This window comes from Podarcis erhardii (genome assembly GCF_964252035.2).
Source record: "Podarcis erhardii genome assembly, chromosome: 12".
In the NCBI taxonomy this organism is placed as follows: domain Eukaryota; kingdom Metazoa; phylum Chordata; class Lepidosauria; order Squamata; family Lacertidae; genus Podarcis; species Podarcis erhardii.
In genome coordinates, this window is record NC_138513.1 from 8867330 (window position 1) to 8891506 (window position 24177).

General features: G+C 44.2%; 1 protein-coding gene across 7 annotated transcripts in view; it reads right to left on the minus strand.

Moving 5' to 3' along the window:
* Nucleotides 1–24177, minus strand: part of XYLB (xylulokinase) — a 122858-nt gene that overhangs the window by 24886 nt on the left and 73795 nt on the right. For all 7 annotated transcript variants that reach the window (XM_081834408.1, XM_081834404.1, XM_081834407.1 and 4 more), the window contains 2 exons: nucleotides 2647–2705; nucleotides 924–1011 (listed from right to left, as the gene is read on the minus strand). In XM_081834408.1, the coding sequence (XP_081690534.1) occupies nucleotides 924–1011; nucleotides 2647–2705 (147 nt within the window). The remainder of the gene's footprint in view (nucleotides 1–923; nucleotides 1012–2646; nucleotides 2706–24177) is intronic.

Consider the following 24177-nt stretch of genomic DNA (forward strand, 5'->3'; position numbering starts at 1 on the left):
GGGTGCAGGGGGGGCCGGCCGCACTGGGCGCAACATCTGGGGGTTAGGGGTAGGGGTAGGGTTAGGGTTAGGGGGCGCAAATCCATGGGTTGGGGGCGCAAATTACTTGCCTTGCCCCGGGTGCTGACAACCCACGATACGCCACTGGTTCCACCAAACCTCTGGCACAGATCTATGGAGAGTGCAGGGCCTGCACAAGCAGAGGTGTGTGAGAGTTCTGCTGTGCAAATCCAGTAAGGTAAAGGGACTCCTGACCATTAGGTTCAGTCGTGGCCAACTCTGGGGTTGTGGCGCTCATCTCGCTTTATTGGCCAAGGGAGCCAGCGTACAGCTTCCAGGTCATGTGGCCAGCAGGACTAAGCACTTCTGGTGAACCAGAGCAGCGCACGGAAACACCATTTACCTTCCCGCCGGAGTGGTACCTATTTATCTACTTGCGCTTTGACGTGCTTTCGAACTGCTAGGTTGACAGGAGCAGGGACTGAGCAACGGGAGCTCACCCCGTCGTGGGGATTCAAACCGCCAACCTTCTGATCGGCAAGTCCTAGACTCTGTGGTTTAACCCACAGCGCCACCCGCGTCCCTGCCCAAAGGCAGTAGGTAAGTGAATATCAGTAGCTGGGGGACAATAAGCAGGGAAGGTGCTTTCATGCCCTGCTTGTGGCTCCCCGAGGCATCTAGCTGGCCATTGTTGGAAACAGGATGCTAGACTAGGCAGGACTTTAGTCTGATCCAACAGAGCTCTTCTCCTATTCCTACACAGCACGTTAAATAGCCTGACTCAAGAGAGCCTTGTGAAAAGAGCAAGTAAGGACATAAATTTAAGCTGAGGATTGGCCTGTGACAAGCATGGGAGGCAGCAACTGCAAACAAAGTTTTTGAATCCTGTTCATGCTGCTTAGATGACTCTTTGGTTGACTTACCATGGATTGCTCTGTAAGCAGATCCTAAACAGGCTGAATTAGCAGTGTCAATAGTGTAAACTGGAACACTGAACACATCAGACAAGACCTGAGAAGCATAAAAAGCATCTGTTACAACCAGACTGTGGGAAAGAGAGACAGTAGGCAGTTTTGTTTCCATTGCCGAGGTTTACAGAGAGGCGTTTGTTTCAAGACGGGACCTTGTACTGATAACCAGGTTTGGATAACTAGTCACTGAAGTTCCCGGGTACTGAATCTGGAAGGCCACATGACAAAGGAAGTTTCTGTGGCTTTTTTGAGTGTTGCCTCAAAATAATGCAATTCTGGGCTGCATCAATAGGAGTATAGCATCTAGATCAAGGGAAGTAATAGTGCCACTGTATTCTGCTCTGGTCAGACCTCACCTGGAGTACTGTGTCCAGTTCTGGGCACCACAGTTCAAGAAGGACACGGACAAACTGGAACGTGTCCAGAGGGCGGCAACCAAAATGGTCAAAGGCCTGGAAACGATACCTTATGAGGAATGGCTAAGGGAGCTGGGCATGTTTAGCCTGGAGAAGAGGAGGTTAAGGGGTGATATGATAGCCATGTTCAAATATATAAAAGGAGGTCACATAGAGGAGGGAGAAAGGTTGTTTTCTGCTGCTCCAGAGAAGCGGACACGGAGCAATGGATCCAAACTACAAGAAAGAAGATTCCACCTAAACATTAGGAAGAACTTCCTGACAGTAAGAGCTGTTCGACAGTGGAATTTGCTGCCAAGGAGTGTGGTGGAGTCTCCTTCTTTGGAGGTCTTTAAGCAGAGGCTTGACAACCATATGTCAGGAGTGCTCTGATGGTGTTTCCTGCTTGGCAGGGGGTTGGACTCGATGGCCCTTGTGGTCTCTTCCAACTCTATGATTCTATGATTCTATGATTCTATAATAAAGCAGGGGTATGGAACCTTTTTCAGCCCTGGAGGCTGCATCCATTCTGGGTAACCTTCCTGGGGCAAGTGCCAACCTTCAGTGCTCCTCACATTTCCAATGACCCCCTATGTTTCATTTCTAATAGCAAAAAACAGTTGTGAATCTCTAACATGCAGGTAGTTAATCTCCAGGTTGTGCTCAGACCATTGTTTAAACCAGGGGTAGGCAACCTAAGGTCCAGGGGCCGGATGTGGCCCAACTGCCTTCTCAATCCGGCCCACAGATGGTCCGGGAATCAGCATGTTTTTACATGAGTAGAATGTGTCCTTTTATTTAAAATGCATCTCTGGGTTATTTGTGGGGCCTGCCTGGTGTTTTTACATGAGCAGAATCTGTCCTTTTATTCAAAATGCATCTCTGGGTTATTTTTGGGGCATAGGAATTTGTTCATTCCCCCCTAAATATATATATATATATATATAGTCTGCCCCACATGGTCTGAGGGATGGTGGACCAGCCCACGGCTGAAAAAAGGTTGCTGACCCCTGATTTAAATAATATTGATTTTCTGTGAGAGCATTCAATGGGAACATTCCTAGGTCTACAGGCTGACCCAGCCCTCCCTACCTACAACTGTTTCTCTGCTGTTTCGCACTGTTGGCTAAGGGCCAAAACAATCATTCCTCCAATTGCATCTGTGTCTGGACTTGTAAAAAAATAATATTTGTTTGGCCCCAACTTCTGCTTGAGATCAGTCCCCTGCTGGCCCAATAGCTCAAAGGTTTGGTATCCCAAATGCAGTAAGCCCAACTTACTTGTAAAATTGCTTTATTGTGGGATGCCCCTCCAGTAGCCAGGATTCTTGTCGTAGGCACTGCAAACCGAAAAGGAGAAAACAAATTAACACAAGTATAATGTGTCCCCATTTATACTATGATGAGTGTTTGGTTATGCTAGCCTAAATTGCACAGTTTGGGTTCTGGGATCAGTGATGGAAAGCTGATTCACATAGTCCTTTGATTGCGCAAAGTTGTCCATTCACAGCAGCATGTTGTAAAACTGGAACTGGTTTGTTTCACAAGAGGGGGTCCACTGCCCTGTTCTATACATGTCATGGACTGGCTGGATGTAGAGGAGGGGTGGGAACTCCCAAGGGAAGATGCCTCAGAGCCCGGGGATTGGAGGAGGAGGGCGATGAGTGGTCAGAAGGAGAACCAGGAGCAGACTGGGAGGAGGAGGTATCAATAAAAAGGTCATCTGGAAATATCATAAGTAATAATAATAATAATAATAATAATAATAATAATAATAATAGATTTTATTTATACCCAGCCCTCCCCGGCCAAAACTGAGCTCAGAGCAGCTAACATCAAATATATAAGATATTACCATCAAATCAAGCAACCAATTAAAATACATCCTGAAATCAAATCAGAATCAAAGTGAACTCTAATCAGATGGCAACCCACAAATTAGGGATGGGGACCTTAAATGCTCACCAGACCTAGCTGTTTATACTGATCTAATATGAGCCTGTGAGAAAAGTTGGGGGGCCACTTTCATGCAAGTTCTTATAAGGAGAGAGGGGGAGCCAGACTGGACCCCGGCCAAAGGCCTGGCGGAACAGCTCTGTCTTGCAGGCCCTGCGGAAAGATGTCAGATTCCGCAGGGCCCTGGTCTCTTGCGACAGAGCGTTCCACCAGCAGTTGGAGGCGTAGCACAGGCTCTCCACATCATTCCTTCTACAGGGTGAATGCCACATTCACCATGGAAAGAACGGTTAAGAAAACTGCGCAGCCATGAAAATAACTTTATACTGAAGCTATTTTTAAAATGTCTGCCTCAGTCTGAGTTTTCATCACGCAAATGTTAATTGGAAGGTAAGCAGTAAAGTCAATAAAATTCCTGAAAACATCCTTTTACAATGTCCACAAATGAGACATCAATTAAATTTTGGCAAACCCCAGCAATATATTAATGAAATTTGGTCCAGACATGAATCATTAGCAAAGAAGAAGGGAACAATTGATTTATTAATCAAATGTATATCCCGCCTTTCCTCCAAGGAACTCAAAGAGGTATAGAAACCCATGGCGAGACAAGAGAATCTCCCTGAAACTTTGCATCATCTTTGTTAGACAAACAGGTTGGTAGGACAAAGAGCTGCCTGCATGGGGTTTCTGAGTCCAGAATGCTTCACTTGGGTGTGGACTTTCACAATGCAGCCAACAGCTCTGCAGAGAGGAGACTTCATTCCACCGATAAATTTAATCAGATCTTCCTCTTTGGAGGATATTCAGCGATGCACAAATTGGGTTTAAAAAGCCATTAAGATCTCTGTCAATGTCAGTAAACAAATAAACCACACAGCTGAGTGATTCCTTGGAGAAAACAAGTTTCAATTATACCTGTGCACAGTGACAGAGCCCTGCCAATACTTTCAGAAACATGTCACTGAAAACCAGTGAAAAATAACTGCTAAGACCACTAGGCTTGGAGGGAAAAGGCAAGAAGAAAACACAAACACACAGCCAACAAAAATTCTCAAAGCCTTGTGGTTAGGCTTTTTCATATGCCACAAACAAGGGACTGGCAAGTTGACACCACAAGAAAACAAATGCGCAGTTGTGGGTCTGATTCTCCTTAAGTAAGACAAGGCTAGTCCATCATTTTATTACTGTACATATTTAACAAAAAATAAGTAAACCACTCAAACTGAAGTGGTTTACTAAAAGCAAGGCACCTGAAACAGCCGCATTGCCTTCTTTTTGCAAAAGTGCACCCCACAGTTCTTTGAGATATTTCAAGGAATACTGGGGCATAATCCTCAGAATACATTCTTATTTCATAGGCACCCCAGAAATCATTGCTTTCTCCTCTCAAAAGAAGAAATCAAAGCTGCATGTCCACTTTTTTTTTACAGTTTTGATGTGGCAGACATGCAAAAAAGCCAAATGATACTGGGAAATGATCTATGGAGAAGTAAAAAAGATTATAAAGATGACAATTTCCCCCCAAAACAGAGGTCTTCCTCTCTGGAATAACAAACTCCAATATCCCTAAGAAGGCACTTAATCTCTTTTCTGAATGTGACAACAGCAGCAAGAGTAATCTATGCACAAAGGTGGAAAAACCATGAAATCTCAACTAAAGAGGAGTGGCAAAATAAACTGATAGAATATGTGGAGTTGGAGAGTATGACAACAAAAAATAGGGATCAAGAGGAGACACTGCTAAGGGAGGAGTAGAAACCCTTTGTAGAATACTTGAAGAGGTGTAACAGTCAGATAAATTTACAAATAGGACCTGAACTGTGAGCAGCAGTAATTAGGATATTAAGTGGAGTGGAAAAGGGTGGTTAAAGAGGATATGCAGTATAACAAGGAGGAATTGCGAAACCATATGGGGGAGAAGTCCAGGTGTATTAGATAGATAAAGGTTACTAAAATTTGTATGTACTGAAATTTTGGGAAATTCTTAAATAAAAGAAGAAGAAGAAATCAAAGCTGGAAAAGATACAAAAAAGGCTACAAAAATGATCAAGAAATCAGAGCACTTTCCATACAAAGAAAGACTAGAGCACTGGAAGATTTTAGTTGGGTTCTCCACCACACAAAATGGAAGGGATGCTTAATAGAACCTTATAAAATTATGCTTGGTGTGGAAGGAACTCCTACTCCCTTTCCCAAAATACCAGACCTTAGCTGTCTTCCAATGAAATTGATCAGCTATAGATCCAGAGCAGATAAGTATTTCTTCATGCAATGCATAATTAATTTATGGAATTTGCTACCATGAAATGTGATGGTCAGTAGCATTGGTGTGTCTTGACTGATAGCCACACACATCCTAACCTCATGAAATTAAGAATATAAGAATTGCCATGCTGGGTCGACCTAAGGTTCATTTAGCCCACTATGCAGTGGGGGATGGGATCGCTCATGGACTTAGCTCCACAGCTATGGACCAGAGTTAGTTCCTAGAAATGAAGTCCAAAGCAAATCCACATAATGCTTTCTTTGGGGGCTCCTATATGAAATCTACAAATCCCAATCCCCGATTCACTCCATTTTTAGATACATTATGTCCAGGGCTTTTCCCCCCAACCAGAATTCACCAAAACTCAGTTGTGGCACCTCTCAGGTGGGCACCATTGCCATTATAAGAGAACTTCAAGGGAGGTGTTCATGATGAGTTCCGGCACCTCTTTTTCTAGAAGAATAGAATTGATTATGTCCCCTTCTGAAAACAGTCTCTGGATTCCCCCATAATGTGAGCGCAGAATTCACATAAAATCAACCCAAGGACACCTGACAGTGCTTGTAAAATAAAGTCCTATAAACTTTTTTTGGGGGGGGGGGAACAAGCCTTGACTAGAACTTAAGACACTCTTCAGGAATGGTCCTGAATCTCCAAGCATGAGCAAGAAGGCAATCAAGTAAGTTAGGTAAGTGTATCAGAGGATAAGCGAAACATCAGAGGGGTAGCCAAACAAAGACTAACATGAAGTCATAAACCAGAAGCCTCACATGGACGTCTTATGCAAAAGCCGGTCAGGATCTCCCAGGAAGCTGGCTAATGTCCCCAGTGGCCAACCAAGCTGCAGCTGGTCAACAAACAAGAGGTGGGTCAGGAAAACAAGCAAGGCCCATGGATTCAAACCTGACACTGCCCTGTTGAGATCTTCGGCCAAAGCCTGCAAAGTCTACTAGCCCTTGGTACAAGAAAGCAGTTGTAAGCTCGAGGGAGCAAGGGCACATGTAGCAAAAGCTGAACTCAGAAGCAGACAGAGGAGAAGGTGTGCTACTTGGGGAGAATTGCGTTGTTCTGGCTTTCAGGGATGGCTGGTGCGATACTTGAGACATTACGCTAGCAGATGTCAGAACCAGACAGAGCCACCACGTACTAAGGAAATAATTCTGTACCTATCGGCATTCTCAGCTGCTGACTGTAATAGAATTAAAGGGACAAAATCTTGTCTTGGAACAGCATGTCTCTGTTCCGGGAGGCTTTTATGAAGCCACTTTGTCATTTTGAGCTAAGGGTCGCAGGCAATGGAGGGGCAGGAAATCTGCAAGCCTCTCTGCTGAAAAAGAGACCTCAAAAATAATGTCAATAGGACTGGAAGGAGTTCAGAAAAGGGCAACCAAGATAATCAAGGGTTTGGGGGAACTCTCCTAGGAGGACCAGGGAACAGGCAAGTAAGCAGAGACATGATAGAAGGTTATGAAATTATGCTTGGGGTGGAGAAAGTGGATAGAGAGGTTTTCTTCCTCGTCTCATGATACCAGAACCTGGGTTCATCCTAAGAATCTGAATGTTGGAAGATCCAGGTCAGACAAAAAGAGGTTCCTCACACAGTACACAATAAAACTATGGAACTTACTATCAAAAAATGACCACAGACTTACATGGCTTTAAAAAGGGGTTAGACAAATTATAAAACTATTGATGACTACTAGCCTTGGTGGCTGGGTGATGTCTCTGCTAACCAGAGACATCACCTTGCCAACAAAGGTCTGTATAGTTAAAGCTATGGTTTTCCCAGTAGTGGTGTATGGAAGCTGGACCATAAAGAAGGCTGATCACCAAAGAATTGATGCTTCTGAATTATGGTGCTGGAGGAGACTCTTGAGAGTCCCATGGACTGCAAGAAGATCAAACCTCTCCATTCTGAAGGAAATCAGCCCTGAGTGCTCACTAGAAGGACAGATCGTGAAGCTGAGACTCCAATACTTTGGCCACCTCATGAGAAGAGAAGACTCCCTGGAAAAGATCCTGATGCTGGGAAAGATGGTGGGCACAAGGAGAAGGGGACGACAGAGGATGAGATGGTTGGATAGTGTTCTCGAAGCTACTAACACGAGTTTGACCAAACTGCGGGAGGCAGTGGAAGACAGGAGTGCCTGGCGTGCTCTGGTCCATGGGGTCACGAAGAGTCGGACACGACTAAACAACTAAACAACAGCCTTGGTGGCTAGACTACCACCAGGATCAGAGGGAACATGTCTCTAAACACCTCTAAACATCCAAAGTGGGATCACCTGGTTGATTTCATGTCCTGCTTAGGGGCTTCTCATGGGCATCTGGCTGGTTTTGAAGAGAGCCGTTCTGTTCTCTGAACGAGGCCAGGAGGTTGCTTCTAGCCACTGTCCTCCTAACTTGTCAAGGATGTACAAATCACAGAGCCAAACAGGCTGTGTGCTAAAACGAGCCCCTGGAGATCCAAGATTTGATGAAGGGACACAATCTTAGCACTTTGAACACAACACCAAACAGGCTGTGTGCTAAAACGAGCCCCTGGAGATCCAAGATTTGATGAAGGGACACAATCTTAGCACTTTGAACACAACACCAAAAAGCGTATCACAAGCCCTCTACTGTTTGTGGTTGAAATCTCAATCTTCCTTTAGCTTGGACCCTGAGATTTCACTGGCCATATTGAGACTGAAAGCTTCAGCAAACAGACAAGCTAATAAGCCGAAGGAATCCTTTAAAGAATTGCTCTATTCCTCTATCAACCTGCTTATGCAGATTGGTAGCTGATGCGCACCTTAACAGGCAAGCACCAGGTGGTACCAATCTATTTGCTGGACAAGGTTCTCACAAACAGGATGGTGGTGTTGCCTAGCAACAAGAAGATACTTAAGGCTTGAAATTTAGCTTACAGAAATCTAACAGGCTGAAGGGAAACAAAGCCACAGACTCATAATTATTTATTTCATTTTTAAACCACCCTTCATCCTGTAGGATCCCAGGGTAGCCTGCAACATAATCAGATAAAAATGCATTGTCACAGAACAAGGTTTGAAACAATTAGAAGTCTTCTTACCAAAAGCACATAACAACTGTAAGCAATTTCCATCCTTCTGCAGAGAAAAGAAGGACAGCTGGGCTTCCATAGAGTGTTCCATTGCCCAAAAGCCCAAAGGAGAAAATGCACCTTACAGTTGATGCTGGAAAACTGACTGCTAAGGGGAAGCCATACGTCCACACAGAAGTGGCCCATGAGTTGGGGTGGAGTCGCCAGAATTGCTACAGCTTTTCTGGGCAGGGCTAAGAAAGCTGAGGCTGAGCAAGTTGTAGTGATGCCAGTATCACATGGACCGCTGCTGGCTGCATTAGAAGGAAATTCCACAATCAGGGTGCCACAGCCAGGAGGGCACTATATTGTGTCACCAGCAAATAAGCTAAGCCCATCAGTGGGCTACAAACAGGGCTTCCCCCTAGAACTCAATGCATGGGCCAGCAGATTGTGAGGAAGTTGCTCCTATAAATACTTGCATCCCAAGCCATCTTTGTACACCGGTACCAATACCCTACGGGGTTTGTGTGCAATACGCATGCATGTGTGCAACGCAGCCAATAATGATTAGTATATTTTCAGAAATCAAACAGTCTAAACAGCACAAAGCTGTTGGCGAAAGTGCGGCATGTGCTTGATTAAGCTAAAAGCCAATGATCGAAAGACCCTGAAGAAATTAACTGAAGAAGGGCCCAAGGAATCAGGAGCTCATCCAGATGAGAAGAAGCTAAAGGTAAAGGACCCCTGACAGTTAAGTCCAGTCGCGAACGACTCTGGGGTTGTGACGCTCATCTTGCTTTACTGCCCGAGGAAGCTGGTGTCTGTCCGCAGACAGTTTTTCTGGGTCATGTGGCCAGCATGACTAAGCCGCTTCTGGCGAAACCAGAGCAGCGCACGGAAACACCATTTACCTTCCCACCGGAACGGTACCTATTTATCTACTTGCACTTGGACATGCTTTCAAACTGCTAGGTTGGCAGGAGCTAAGACTGAGCGACAGGAGCTCACCCCACTGCGGGGATTCGAACCGCCGACCTTCTGATCGGCAAGCCCTAGGCTCTGTGGTTTAGACCACAGCGCCACCCGAGTCCCTAGCATAACGTAACAAGTGAGTGGTGTGTGCAAAGCATCAGAATGTCCCAGTTCAAATCTTGCCTCTGCCATGAACACACAAGTTGGGCTCACGAAAGCTGCATCCTCTCAACCTCAGCTCCCAATCTGCAACCTAAGGACACAACATCCATCAATGGCTACCATTCATAATAAAAAAAATAAAATAAAAAATTCCTTCCAGTAGCACCTTAAAGACCAACTGAGTCTACTGGAAGGAATTTTTTATTTTATTTTTTTTATTTTGTTTTGACCATGGCAGACCAACACGGCTACCTATCTGTAACTGGTACCATTCATAATGGCAGCAGACTATCCCCAGGTTCAGGGATCCTATGTAGGAGTGGCCCATGCATTAGGTGAGGTGAAGCCATTTGCTTCAGGCGGCAGACCCGCTTGGCACCCTTGCCATTGTACTGTTGCCAGCCCTTGCCAACATAGCCCCGTTGCCCTCACTGCTGCGCCCTTGCCGCTGCTGCCTTGTGATGGCAGCACAAATTCAATGGCTTGGGCAGGGAGATGGTGGGGTGAGGTGGTGACCCAGATCTGCAGGGGCATTTTGCCTACATTGGCAAAATGTCTTGGGCCAGTCCTGATCCTATGCCTCTGGATAGCTGTTGCTGGGGAAAAAACAACAGTGGCTACTGCCTTCATGTCCTTCTTGCAGACTTCTCCAAGGCAACTGGTTGGCCACTGTGGGAATCAGGATGCTAGATTAGATGGGCCTTTGGCCTGATCTAGTAGGGCTCTTATTATCCATTGTGCAATGGAGCAGTGATAAGGAAGAATGATAAGCAGCACTGTCACTTTTTATCACAGCATGGACAACAATGTCATCTTCTGGGGGAGCTCTGCATACCAAATGAATAAGCTTCTCCCCCCCCCCAAAAGAGAAACCCACCAAAGCTATGCAGAGAAAAGAGGTGGCATGCATGGCCAGGGGTTAAACTGTCACCTTTATTTTAGTCCCTTTATTATGAGCAATCAAAGTGCCACAAAACAGCGAGCAAGCTTTTCAGTGCACCAGAACTCCTCATCAGGCTGGATATGAAGAAAAGCTGGAGGGGGCAGACAAAAAATTCTGACTTGGTATTGAAGCCATGGGGTCAAAAAAACCGTTTGCATTGTAAATAGTCTTAGAAGAGGAAGAGTTATGGGGGCATAGCAATGGAGATTGCCATGCAGAATGCCTGCACTTCGCAATTTCCCACCGAACCACTGATTCTTGTTTTCCTAACTCTTGGACAACCTCAAAAGATTGCTGCAAGGATTGTTGAGATAACGGAGTTTTATGAACTCCTGAAACATAAATGTAAATGCTAATATTATGAGTGGCAGCACCAATTTAAACTTTCACTCATGTGAGCTAGATATGTTGAGTCACCAAATGTTTGTATTACTAATTCAATTTTTTATTACTAGATTAAATTGTGTTCACAAACGCAGACATAAGAATGATTTGTATGAAGTACAGAAATGGAATGTAAGAACCCACCCAAATCTGTTTCACATAGATCTGGGCTCTCATTGTGTATTTTATGCAGAAACCCGTTACTGCTATCAAAGCCAAGAAAGGTTTTACTCCATGTTTGGATTCAGAGACATTTGACCAAACGACACAGAGTGTACACCTGGGAACAACCTGAAATAACCTTGGCTTTAAGCATGTGCTATAAATTCCTGGTTTTAATGGCCACTGAATGTCACCAATCTCTGCTGCACTGTATTAAACAACACCGGGACCATGGGAAAAGTGAATAGCTCTGAAACTGCCCTTGAAGGACACGGGTCTAAATTACTCTCCCCTCCAGAATATTCATATGATCCTACTGAGAACGAATCAATTATGGAATGACAATGCCAAGTGAAACGACAACAGCAATATTAATCAGAAGAGACACACCTCGTTCATTTATTCACTCATTAATCCATTTCTCCATCTAGAGAAAGTCCAACATGTTGATTTCAAACTCTTCTCTTGTTTTTGGACTCTCAATAAAAAGCTCTGCAGTGGGCACACACAATTTGGACACTTGAACAGGGCTAGCCGGTGGTCCAGCACACAAAGGATATCACAGAGATGGAAAAGTCACACAAATGAGAAAACAAAATTATTTAGAAGTTGTGGCACCTTTTGTATAAGGAAAGGCTTAAGTGGTCGGGGGCTTTTCGGTACAGGTGATGAAAAAAAGATAAGTAAAGGAGGAGCATGTTAGAGGGTTATAAAATTATGCCTGATGTGGAGAGATTAGATAGATATTTTTGTCCTTCCCAGACCACTATAGCTCAGGTCTCCTAATAAAATTGATTAAAAGTTCAGGACAAAAACACAACACTTCTTCATGTGATGCATAACAACTGCATGGAATTCACAACCATCAAATATGAGGATGACCACTTCCTTAAATGGATTTAAAAGGGGGGTTGTTACACAATAACTTTTTTTTTTGTTCTAATGTTAAAAGCTTTGCTTCTGTCTCAGTGCTGCCTTTTAATTGAAACACTCAGTTCAGATTTTTAAAAAACACAAAAGCTTCCGTCTCTTTCACGTCATTTCTCAAATTCACACAGCCTTCAGGAATCAATGTCACTGCCTGCTCCATTTGGCGGTCTCCTCCTTCTTCCAAACTGACAATATTCATTCCTCACTGCAAAGTGCCTAGGACTGACAGAGCTTTGCTTCAAGTTCCCTGGCACACACAAAAAGATTTATTTATTTTTTTGCCCAATTGTTCAAAGAGAGGCTGTTCCAAGAGATAAAAAAATGCCCTGCTGGAGTAACCGAGTGAAGCTGAGTTTAAGTTGCAAGGAGTTTCATTCTCAGAAATGAGATTGTGGGCACTGTGCAGAACAACACCATGCTGAACTCCAGAGGAAGCAGCAAGACCAAAAAATGCAGCTTCGTTCCAAATGCAACACCAATGTGGGGCATAAATATATAATCATCATCAACATCAAGCAAACTACTTTGCTCCATACAGATGCTGGAGGAGATGTCACAATTAGGCTACTGCATTGTGCTGTACAAGGGCCTGTGCTTGATGACGTTGGGAAAGCTTCTGCTGCTGCAAAATGCTGCAGCCAAGTTACTGACCAGTGCCACAAAGTGGGATCAGGTTAACACTTATCCCTAAGAACCTGCGCTGGTTGCCTGGTTGCTACTGGGCCAAATGTAAGGTGCTACCTTTTGACTATAAAGTTCTATACAGCCTAGGACCCACCTCTTGCTATCATGATTTTAAAGTGGGGAGAACCTGTGACCATTGAGACTACATCCCATTATCCTTGGCCATTGATCACTCTGCCTGGGACTGATTGAAAATGAAGTCCAGCAAGATTTGGAGGACATAGGTTCCCTTGTTTTAGACATCAGGCCAGTTCTACAGTGGTACCTCGGTCTACGAACAGCCTAGTTCATGAACTATTTGGAATACGAACACTTTAAAACAGGAAGAAGGTGTTCCGGTTAGCGAACTTTTTTTGGAATCTGAACATACTCCGTTCGGGGGTTTTGAGTGCCACACTTCCGTTGTCCAAGAGTGAAGAAGGGGGTCGTCACGGCGTTTCCCACAGCCGCGAGGGAGGAAAGCTGCACATCCGCCAGCCAGCTGGTTGGCAGGTGCGCAACTCCCCGCACATGCCACTGCGGGAGGCGTGCGCTCTAGGGAGCATTTCCCACAGCAGTGAGGGGGGATCTGTGTGGATCCCAGTTCAGCTACTGGTTGATTGATTGACTGTGGGACTACGGAAATAGATAAAAGTCCCCCATCCAAACAATGACTATCATCAGTGCAGGTTAAAAAAAAATATTTATTATTATTTTTATCATCCACAATACCGTTTTATTTATTTTACAGTACAGTAAAATGATTATTGCTTTCATTTTATGGATCAATGGTCTTGTTAGATAGTAAAATTCATGTTAAATTGCTGATTTAGGGGTTGTTTTTAAAAGTCTGGAACGGATTAATCCATTTTGCATTACTTTCTATGGGAAAGTGCGCCTTGGTTTAAGAACACTTTGGGTTAAGAACGGACTTCCCGTTTAAGTTTGTAAACCAAGGTACCACTGTATCTTGTTGGCCCAAGATTTTCAGAGCAGTTAACATCAACCGCTTTTAGCTGTGTCTTGGTATTGGTACTAGTGGCTCCTCTGTATTATTTTAACCTGCTTTTAGGATTGCAAACATTATTACAATTTATTATTGTGATATAAATCTGAAGACTGTAAGCTGCCTTGAGGGCTATTCTAACGTGAAGTGGGGTATAAATATGGTAATTAAACAAAATTAGATATACTTTAGGCAAGTATCAAGGTACAAGTAATCAAAAGTCTTACATGTAGAAACAATGATGAAACATAATTAGTGACCAAAAGAAACCCACTGGTCATATTTGGCCACAATGTTTGCCCAGATAAAAGGGAGCTATTTGACTTTGAGAAAATCCACACACTTTGACAGAACTCTGCGAGAACAATGCTTGGGAGCTGCCAGAGACTATACAGCCCTGAAAGTCCTCACATTGGAGATTTGTGACATGGAAAGCACAGACAAGAAGCTATTCTCAGTTGACCAGAGAGATCACAAGGAGGCACAGGCAAGGGCAGCCTTGAAGGTTATAAAGGGCTTGCTTAGAATTGCCATCAAAATGTCACCTAGAGTGAATTTTAGGATTCTTTCTCAGGAGAACCCTCTAAGGAATTGCTAGGGAAACCAAAAGAGTTTTGCTAAGGAAATAAAAGAAGCAGAGATGGGAAACGGAAGCTTTTTTGCAGTCTCATGAATTCCCAGAAGAAAATATCTTCTGGGGCAACCCTCCTATTCTACTCTAACAAAGCCTGCATCTTTCCCTGATTAGCAGCATCCTAATTATGCAAAAGGGACGCGGGTGGCGCTGTGGTCTAAACCACAGAGCCTAGGGCTTGCTGATCAGAAGGTCGGCGGTTTGAATCCCCACGACGGGGTGAGCTCCTGCCAACCTAGCAGTTCGAAAGCACGTCAAAGTGCAAGTAGATAAATAGGTACCACTCTGGCGGGAAGGTAAACGGCGTTTCCGTGTGCTGCTCTGGTTTGCCAGAAGCGGCTTAGTCATGCTGGCCACATGACCCGGAAGCTGTACGCCGGCTCCCTCGGCCAATAAAACGAGATGAGCGCCGCAACCCCAGAGTCGGTCACGACTGGACCTAATGGTCAGGGGTCCCTTTACCTTTACCTTTTAATTATGCAAAACATGCAAATACAGTTAATCTGTATATTTCCAAGATGTTAACAGAATTTATATTTTCTCTGAGTCACATTTGGAAAGGGGGCAGCGGCAGAGGAAGAGTCAGCAGGGTGCAAAAAAACGTTTGCAGCAAAAGAAAGGCTCCTATCTGAGTGAGTCTCACATTGTTGTGCACTTAGCACAAGAGTTAAGCCAGCACCAAAGCCAGAAATGGTAATTGTGCAAAATGTCACCCTTGCGCAAAAAAACTGAAAGCATCCATAGAAGTAACTTTTTCTCCTTTCCCATTCCTCAGGACCAACAAGGATCTTGCACACACAGAGAAGGTGGGGTGGGGATACATTGGGAATTGCAATTGGCCACAACTGCCTTGCAATAGCCCATTTCATGTTTATAGATGTGCATCTCCCATTCACACTTGACAGCTTTCCCTTTGGCAAGCATCAAACTTGCTGTGCAAAGTGTGAATTGGCTGTGTGCAGAACGGGCTGCTCATATGTGAGTCTCTATATATAGAGACACACACGATATCAATATTCACTGTATTCCCAGAAATAGTATTAAACGTTGGCTCCCAGTGGGAGGGAAAACCCATAGTCTCTCTTCATTAATACTTCAAGAGGCACAGAAGGTTTTGTATGCTGAAAAGGTTAATTATACCATGAATAAAATAAAGTACTTGAATAAACTGTATGTTTTATAGGTAATGGAGGTTGAAGGTGGGTACATTTGTCGAGCACAGAAGAGAAAGCCTGTTAGGTATCAGTAAGTGATGCCAAGTAGCCAAATGAAGTATTAGCAAGCAAGAAGGGGAGGCTGGGAAGCTATGTATCACTCGAGGAGGTTGGCAGCCATGGCTTCTTCCTGCAACACTGTCACTGACAGGCACGTAAGAAAACATTGTTTTCTTTTCAGCCCTGCAAAAGCAGTACTGCTTCCATTCCGCTGCAGTTTGTCTTCCAGCAAATATATTAATCGTTTACTATGGCAAAATTGCACAACTGTCGGGTGGGTGTTGGGAGTAGGTCAGCAATAACTCACAAGGTGTCCATGAAGTTAACTATTCAAAGAAGCACAACCGTTCAGGCCTGGTTAGGACAGCAATTCTTCCCAGTAGATCTTGCCCCGATGAGGCTATTGTGAGGACTGAAGGTCCCCACCTTCCCACAGCCCCCTAAGTGACTTTCTCCCCCGGTTCCTTCCAAGCAATCTGAGGCTCCTTCATGTAGCCTGTCTTCTTCACCAGCCTGACCCATTGCTGCCTCTTGGCCCCCATCCTCTCCAGCCTCTGATTCTGGGCTGCTCTCTGCCACAGACTCTTCCTGCTCACTAAACCCTGTTACCTCTTCAGCTTCCGACACCTCCTCCTCTCAGTCTGCTGCCTCTTCTCCCCTGGCTCTGAGTCTTCTTCACTTGAGGGTTCCCTTGGGAGTTTCCCAGCCGGTGCCTCCCACCCCTCCTCTGCATCCAACCACCCCATGATAACCAATTCCATAATTTGTGTAATTAACTATGTAAGTCACGTTGTCGTTACATCCCAAAGTCCAATCATTTCAATGCAAAGGAAACGCAATGCCAGTGGGGAGGAAACATAATCAAATATATTGTTTGTGGGCTGAAAGCAAGAACAGAAAATAGGAAATCGTTGTAATAGTGATGGGGAAGTGGTCCTAGGAATTTCTAGATTTTCTAATATATTGGCCCAAACTGCTTGGGCAATATATAGCTAAATGCAGGGAAAACCATTTCTACATCCCCCCCCCCCCAAGGTGTGGTTCCCTTTGAGATCAGCCGTGAACTAGAATTACAAAACACAGTGAGTTTGGTTCAGTGCTTAAAGATAAGATCATCATCTTTCTCTAACCCAAGGACAGTTGTTCGCCTTTCAGAAAGTATCAGCATTTGTTGCTTTGCAGCCTTGAATTATTCATCAAGCTCAGACACTTTCTTGTCCAATTCACTTTGTCATTTTCCTCTAACTTATTCCCAGCAGCTCTGATGAAAATATAACATAATAACACCTGCTTACAAGAAGCATTCAATTTACTACATGTCTTGATTGAAAAGACATTTCCTGTGGTCCCAGTTAAAATTAGATGCTCTTTTTAAATGGAAGATTCATGTTCTCTTTCTCTCTCTCTAGTGTGTGTGTGTGTGTGTGTGTGTGTGTTATAAAATGCTGCATTATTTCTCCAAGAAAAAAGTCCTACCACAAGTTTTGTCCTTCACCGGGAGAAAAATCAAAACATGGTAACACACCAAGCTAAGCTCCTACATTTTCCTACCTGGGTATCTGAAGTTAAAGCTTTCTGCTGAGTTGGGATGTGGCTGCTTAAAATGGCCTAATGTTATTCGGTTCTCTAGCAATTTGAGGGAGGCAAATCACAGAGAAAATGTCATTATATGGGCACCTTGTTCATCCATTCCCAGAATAAGAGAATTGTATAACTTATCTTAAAAAGCAGAGACATCACCTTGCCAACAAAGGTCCGTACAGTAAAAGCTATGGTTTTCCCAGTAGTGATGTATGGAAGTGAAAGCTGGACCATAAAGAAGGCTGATCACTGAAGAATTGATGCTTTTGAATTATGGTGCTGGAGGAGACTCTTGAGAGTCCCATGGACTGCAAGAAGATCAAACCTCTCCATTCTGAAGGAAATCAGCCCTGAGTGCTCACTGGAAGGACAGATTGTGAAGCTGAGGCTCCAATACTTTGGCCATCTCATGAGAAGAGAAGACTCCCTGGAAAAGACCCTGATGTTGGGAAAGATGGAAGGCACAAGGAGAAGGGGACGACAGAGGATGAGATGGTGGGACAGTGTTCTCGAAGCCACAAACATGAGTTTGACCAAACTGCGGGAGGCAGTGGAAGACAGGAGTGCCTGGCGTGCTCTGGTCCATGGGGTCATGAAGAGTCGGACATGACTAAACGACTAAACAACAACAACATAACTTATTCACATGAACTGTAGGACTCCACGTTCATAGAATATCAAGCCATTTTCGTGAAGAAGGAAGAAGTGATCTGAGATATTTTGGTGCTCAAATCCGGAAATCCAAATGACACACAGCAACAAACACTCTGCACCACCACCATATCAATATTTGACCATCTGGAGCTCATAAATATCACCAAAATGCCAAACAGGGGCAACTGACACACTCTCCTTTGTGGTAGCTGGCTCCAGAAACAGGGCCCTCCTTACCCAAGAACACTTCTTAGGTCTGTTATGATTTCACTACTTGTTATTTCCAGGATTGCCTCACAATTTTTGGAGTCAATAATATCATGGCTATTGCTTATCCCATGTGACTAGGAGGTGCTGTTGGTAAGAAGAGATGGGGCTTATATTATACTGATTTCTCCCTCCCACATGCTTGTGCGCAAATACTGTCACTAATAAATTTTAAATTAAGTGCAAACCGAAATCCTGATCCAAAACCGCCACTTGTAAATTCATACCTGAACTTGCGCAAAAGGCAACGCTAGAAGTGTAAACACCCCCAGTAATGTCACCAACACCATGCAAATATTTTTAAAACTAAGTTACCCTAACAGAATTGCAATTGCCAACTAGATGCAGCTCTTTGGCTGGCTGGCTGGCTGGCTGGTGGCATTCTCAGTTCAGTCCTTAGTTGATAAGCCAGTTGCCAATCCTTGGAGTAATCTCACCCCAGGTTTACATTGGTTTAACTGAGATGGGAAAGGGAAGGTGTCATTTGCTTTATTCCCTAGAAGGCAAAATCAGATTACTTGGCATGTGTGCAATTATGCCAACCTCCATCGCTGGTACTGCTTACTGGCGCCATGCAAATTCCTTTTAGCTTCCCAGTTTTTCAGGTTAACAACAGACCTGAGCCATCCTGTGATCCACTAGGCCACGCGTAGCCCACCAGCCATTATGGTGGCCCAGGAGAGTTTCAATTAAATTCCTGCTTTGTTTGCCTGCCGTGGACTTGCCAAAACTAGGGGATTACTAAGCACCTGGCAGGTGGCTACAGCTCATAACTACCAGCCTGCATTCAGCCAAGCAGATTTCAAGATTCTTTTCTCTCTTCTTCTTCTTTGGCGATCACTTGTAGCCAAGTAAGATTGTCTTCCATAAACACGGTTTTAACAATGAGTCCATAAGTGACTATGGAGGCCAATTCTGGATCCACACGTCCTTCCACAGTGGGGACATTTGTTCCCGGGTGGGAGCTCTGATCACAGTGTGGATTTGCCAAGTGTGCCTTCCTCTTAGCACATCTCTCCCTTGCATCCTGAGTTTGAGAGTCTTCAAAGCCCATGACACCTTTGGTAAAGGCTGTTCTCCAATTGGAGCGGTCGCTCTGATTCTTTTCTCTGATGTGATGCGCTCTGATTCTTTTCTCTGATGTGTTACCCACTCCTGCTCCCTCTCTTCCCTCTCACACAATGCCCCATTTAGTCTTAGAAAAACTAACAAAAGTCCTTGTTCATGTCAAATATTTAGTCTTAGTTACTATAAACTATCTTCAGGGAGAACTAACATTTTCTCCCTCTGGCAACCTGTCAGTCACAGGAAATCTGCAAATATACTGTCTGACTCTATTCCAGTCATCGTAAGGAGTAAAACTGGAGCAGCTGATACGGCCCCCGTCCGCCCCGCCCCCTGTACCCCCAAACAAGGCAGTTTTCACAGCTTCTGGCTGGGTTCACTGCTTCACAGCAAGTCTGATCTGATATATTGTGTGTAGCAATGAGTGACATCTTTGCTAATCATCCTATTAAACTTGCCACCTTTTGGAGAGAGGGGGGGGAGCACATACACAAAATGACTTTTCAAGGACACAGAGACTTCTTGATTTTGTAAACAACTGATTCAGTTCTACAAACCAAAATGTAACACCAAAATAATCTAACAGGTCAACTCTCTCCTTGTTTGCTCCAGATTAAGTACCACTTAATTTTTTTTGGGGGGGGGGTCCTACTGCCCAGAAAGCACACACAAAATTGCAATCTAAAAGAAGGTACACTAAAAAAAGCAATTAAAAAGCAATTCCGCTAATAATGGGATATTGTTACACCTTTCCTTTATTGTGACAAATGGAAAGTGGGAGCGAGGAAGCTATGAAACAAATCAAAGGGAGTCAGACAAGAACACTGACTGAGTGCATTCTTCATCCAGAGACTAATTAGGCATAATGATAAAACTGTTAAGGAAAAGAACCGGTGCTTTTGTTCCACAAGTTACCATTTAACACAGAGGTTTGATACACATCTAACTCTTGATGCCTTTTGGTGGCAGCCATTTGAACCACATTCCTCCCCCAACCCCCAAAAAACCAAGTGAGTGTGGATCAGTGGCTAGAGCAGCGAGTGAGTAGCACTTAGCATGCTGTTGCCTTTCAGCCTGCCTTGCAAGGTTGTCATGGGGATAAAAAGGCTACCCTGGGCCTCGCGGAGGAAGAGGGACATGCAATTGTACCAAATAAAGGAAGGCCTGACTGACCGAACTGAGGCTACAACAATAGAGCTGCTCAACCGGAGGAAATCTGAACAGATGAAGGGCGTGTGAGCTGTTTGGCAACACCTCACAAACTCTGCAAGCGCTGCCGAGGCGCCGAAGCACTTCGAAACATCGCTGTTGCACAGCTTGTAAGTTGCCCGCTTTGGAGCTGATGGGTTTGCAGAGCTATAAGCTCCTTAAGCTCTTTAGTCTAGATCTAAGCAAACAGCTTGCTGCAGTTACAAGCTTCCCTACCCTTGCAATAACGTTATTAAGCCTCTTAAGCTTACTGTCTCCTCCTGCTTCCGCTGGTTAAGTTTTTGTTCGCTGTACAACCACCTAGCACCCTGGACATGCACATGACATTTATATTTTAACAATCGGCTCCCAATGAGTCTTGAAGAGGGGGAAATCATGAAAATCCAATTCCTCCTACCTGTGAATTTTCATTCTTACAGCTGCACTCGGCAGAAGCTGGAAGAACGGAGGAATCTTCCCCTCCGGCTACTGGAGGGGTAGAAGTGGTGGATCAGTATCTCATTCAGTGCGACAGCATTTAGACTACAAGCGCCTCCAAAATTCAATGCAGCAAAAGGCAGACTAGCATTGTTCTTGGGCCAATGTTCGCACAAGCCCTACAACTGCAGAGGTATGCACTTCGTGTGTAGGATTTAGAGGCCCCATGGGGAGCTGAACCCACAGAAAAGCTTACTCAAAATTTAAGAAAGTGCTTCCTCCCCCTAGGAAGCTCAGGTCCCTCCCAAGGCCAATAACCTTTCCTGCTTGCCCCGTCTCAAGAATCTACTTGGGGAGAATTATTCTTAAGAACATAAGAACTGCGTCAGAACTGCCTATGCTGGGTCACTCCAAAGTCTAGTCTAGCACTGTGGTCAAACCAGAGAGCTCAGTAGTAGAGGACACACTTTGCATGAAGGAAGTCTCAGGTCCAACCTTGCAATGCAGGAATCGTGCCCACAGCTGTCCCAAACCACCAACCTTCTGGTTAACCTCCTGATGAAATTCCCACCAATGTTTGGAGGGTGTGTGTCCTGCTTTCGTTGCACTATAGCCCCTTTGTACAGCAATAACATGGTAGCTTTGGAGAAGCATCACAGAATATGTTGCAGGATACACCCACAATAATACATCATGCGTTGCCACCTGTTTCAGTACTCTGGGAGTGCCTCCTAACCAAGAAGGAGTTGTAACAGGCAACCTTCTCTAAGGATGGGTTATTCTTATCTGCTGCTCTGTATCTTGCAGTGACTGAATCCTCCAATCACTGAATTTTCTGTGCCTGGCAGAAATAACTTGGAAGGAGCCCAGATCAAAGTAGTGAATCATGCAGAGATGCACATTAGCACTCCTCTTGCAGCACATTGCTGCACTTCCACAAGCAGTTTGGAAGTTATTGCATTAGAGCATGGCACAGAAAGGGAGAACCGTAAAGCAATGAAATTTGCAAACGGCACAAAACTACCCAAAGCGAGAGGGCAAAGAGGTCATAGAATTATCTCGCTGTTGTTCTGATTTAGCTATTCACAGTGACCTTAGTCAGGGCAGAAAAGAAATAGATTCCAAATTCCTAGATACTAACATGACATTTTTAGCTGCTCAGGCAAACAGGATTCTGCCAGCCCTGATCTTGCAAGAGTATTCACTGAGGCATCCATAATGCCGCTCTCAACAAATTCAGCATATGCTCCACTTTTAAGCAGATAATTCACTACTTTCATGAACCAGGAGCTTAATCCTGCCTTCATTTAACAAATCAATGAGAGTTACTCCCTTGTAACTGAGAGCAGGGACAGTCTTAGGAATTCACAACAAGGAAGCCATTCTATGGGAAAGCTCCTGCGATCAATTTGTTTTGAGGTTGTTACCTGGGTTCTGGCAGACAGCAAGTTTTATTATTTTATTTTTTAACATGCTCCTTCTCTGAATGGGAATGTGCAAATGTTTCACACAGACACAGAGACTTTCCCCCTCCCATTTTTTGAATAGCGATGGATAACAATATGGTGCAATGTTTTGTAATCTATCACTCATTGGGTGCCACTTAGCAGCAGAATACAAGCAAACATTCACAAGCATCTAAGAACTACTGCTCTTTCTAGCATAATCTATGGTAATGTGAGACAGGCCATTCTAGTTTTGTGAAAAGGAAACAGATATACTTTTCTCAAATAAGCCACAACAGGGGAGAAGCAAGAGAAGCTTGATTGCAGAACAAGACCTCCAGATCACAAGGAACACTATGGTAGGAAATTTATTCTCCCATGTTGTCTTTACTATAAACTAGTGAAATTGCTTGGGAATTCTAAGAAACAAAATAAGGAGTTTTGAAATCAATGGTTAAAATCAGTGCAGTTTTGAAAGGTTTGGCCAATCATCTCAATTTATAATGACGCCCAACTGTGCATCATTATACGTGCATATAGCTAAAAACTTGTTCCTTGGTCTCAGGAACCATAATGCAAAACTTGGTTGCAATACCTTAAGATGCACAGAGAACAGACAAAGACACAAGCAATTTTCAAAAAAACATAGCGCGATCAAAGAACTAAGCAAACTGCAGAAAAGGTAAAGAATCCCCTCTAGACCTTTGAGAGCTACCATAGCATGGCACTTAACAGCTCATGTTGAGAACTTGGAAATGCCCTTAGTTCAAATCTGATCTTAGCAACAACCCAAAAAAACCCTCCCTAGACAAGCCACTATTTCTGGGCCTCAATCCTAGCTATGATATGGAAATTATTATTACTTAATAATAATAATAATACCCCGCCCATCTTGCTGGGCTTCCCCAGCCACTCTGGGCAGCTCACAGCATATATCAAAACATACTAAAACATCAAACACTAAAAAAACTTCCCAATACTGTACAGGGCTGCCTTTAGATGTCTTCTAAAAGTCAGATAATTGTTTGTTTCTTTGACATCTGAAGGGAGGGTGTTCCACAGGGAGGGCCCCACTACCAAGAAGGCCCTCTGCCTGGTTCCCTGTAACCTCACTTCTCACAGCAAGGGAATCAGCATAAGACCCTTGGAACAGGACCTCAGTGTCTGGGCTGAACGATGGGGGTGGAGATGCTCCTTCAGGTATACTGGGCCGAGGCCATTTGGGCTTTAAAGGTCAGCACCAACACTTTGAATTGTGCTCGGAAAAGCATTGGGATAATACTACATGCCTACTTTGCAGGACTGTGATGAAGTTTACAGAGATAATACACGTGAAAAACAGCAAGCTCTTAGGAACAGTGCGATACAAATTACCATCCAAATTCCTAGGACACAGTTGTGCGGTGACTAGGGTAGTCATTTATGGGCATGGGGAACCTCTAATAGTCCCCCCCCCCTTGACTTAGAGAGTCTCGCAGGGGCAAAGTCAGAGAACCCTTGGCATAACGCAATATGGCATAAAGATGAAGGCATTCTTCATTTGTCAAAAATAATTAAACATGTCACTGACATTCTGCATAACTCAAAAGCCAGCTGGGAAAAGAGCAGTATGTCTCCAGATCCTTTTGACTGACAAGGTCAGCTCATCCCTCTTTTCTTCAGCTGCTCCTCCATCACAGAGCCTGTTCATTATGCCGTAAATTAATCTGTAAAAATTTGGACAGACTACCTAATGTAATTAGCTCGGCCTGTTCAAACATAGCAGAGTTACACGGGGTGGCAAATCTGAGCAGCTGACTGGTCCGCGGCCAATGAATGACAGAAAGAGGTTAA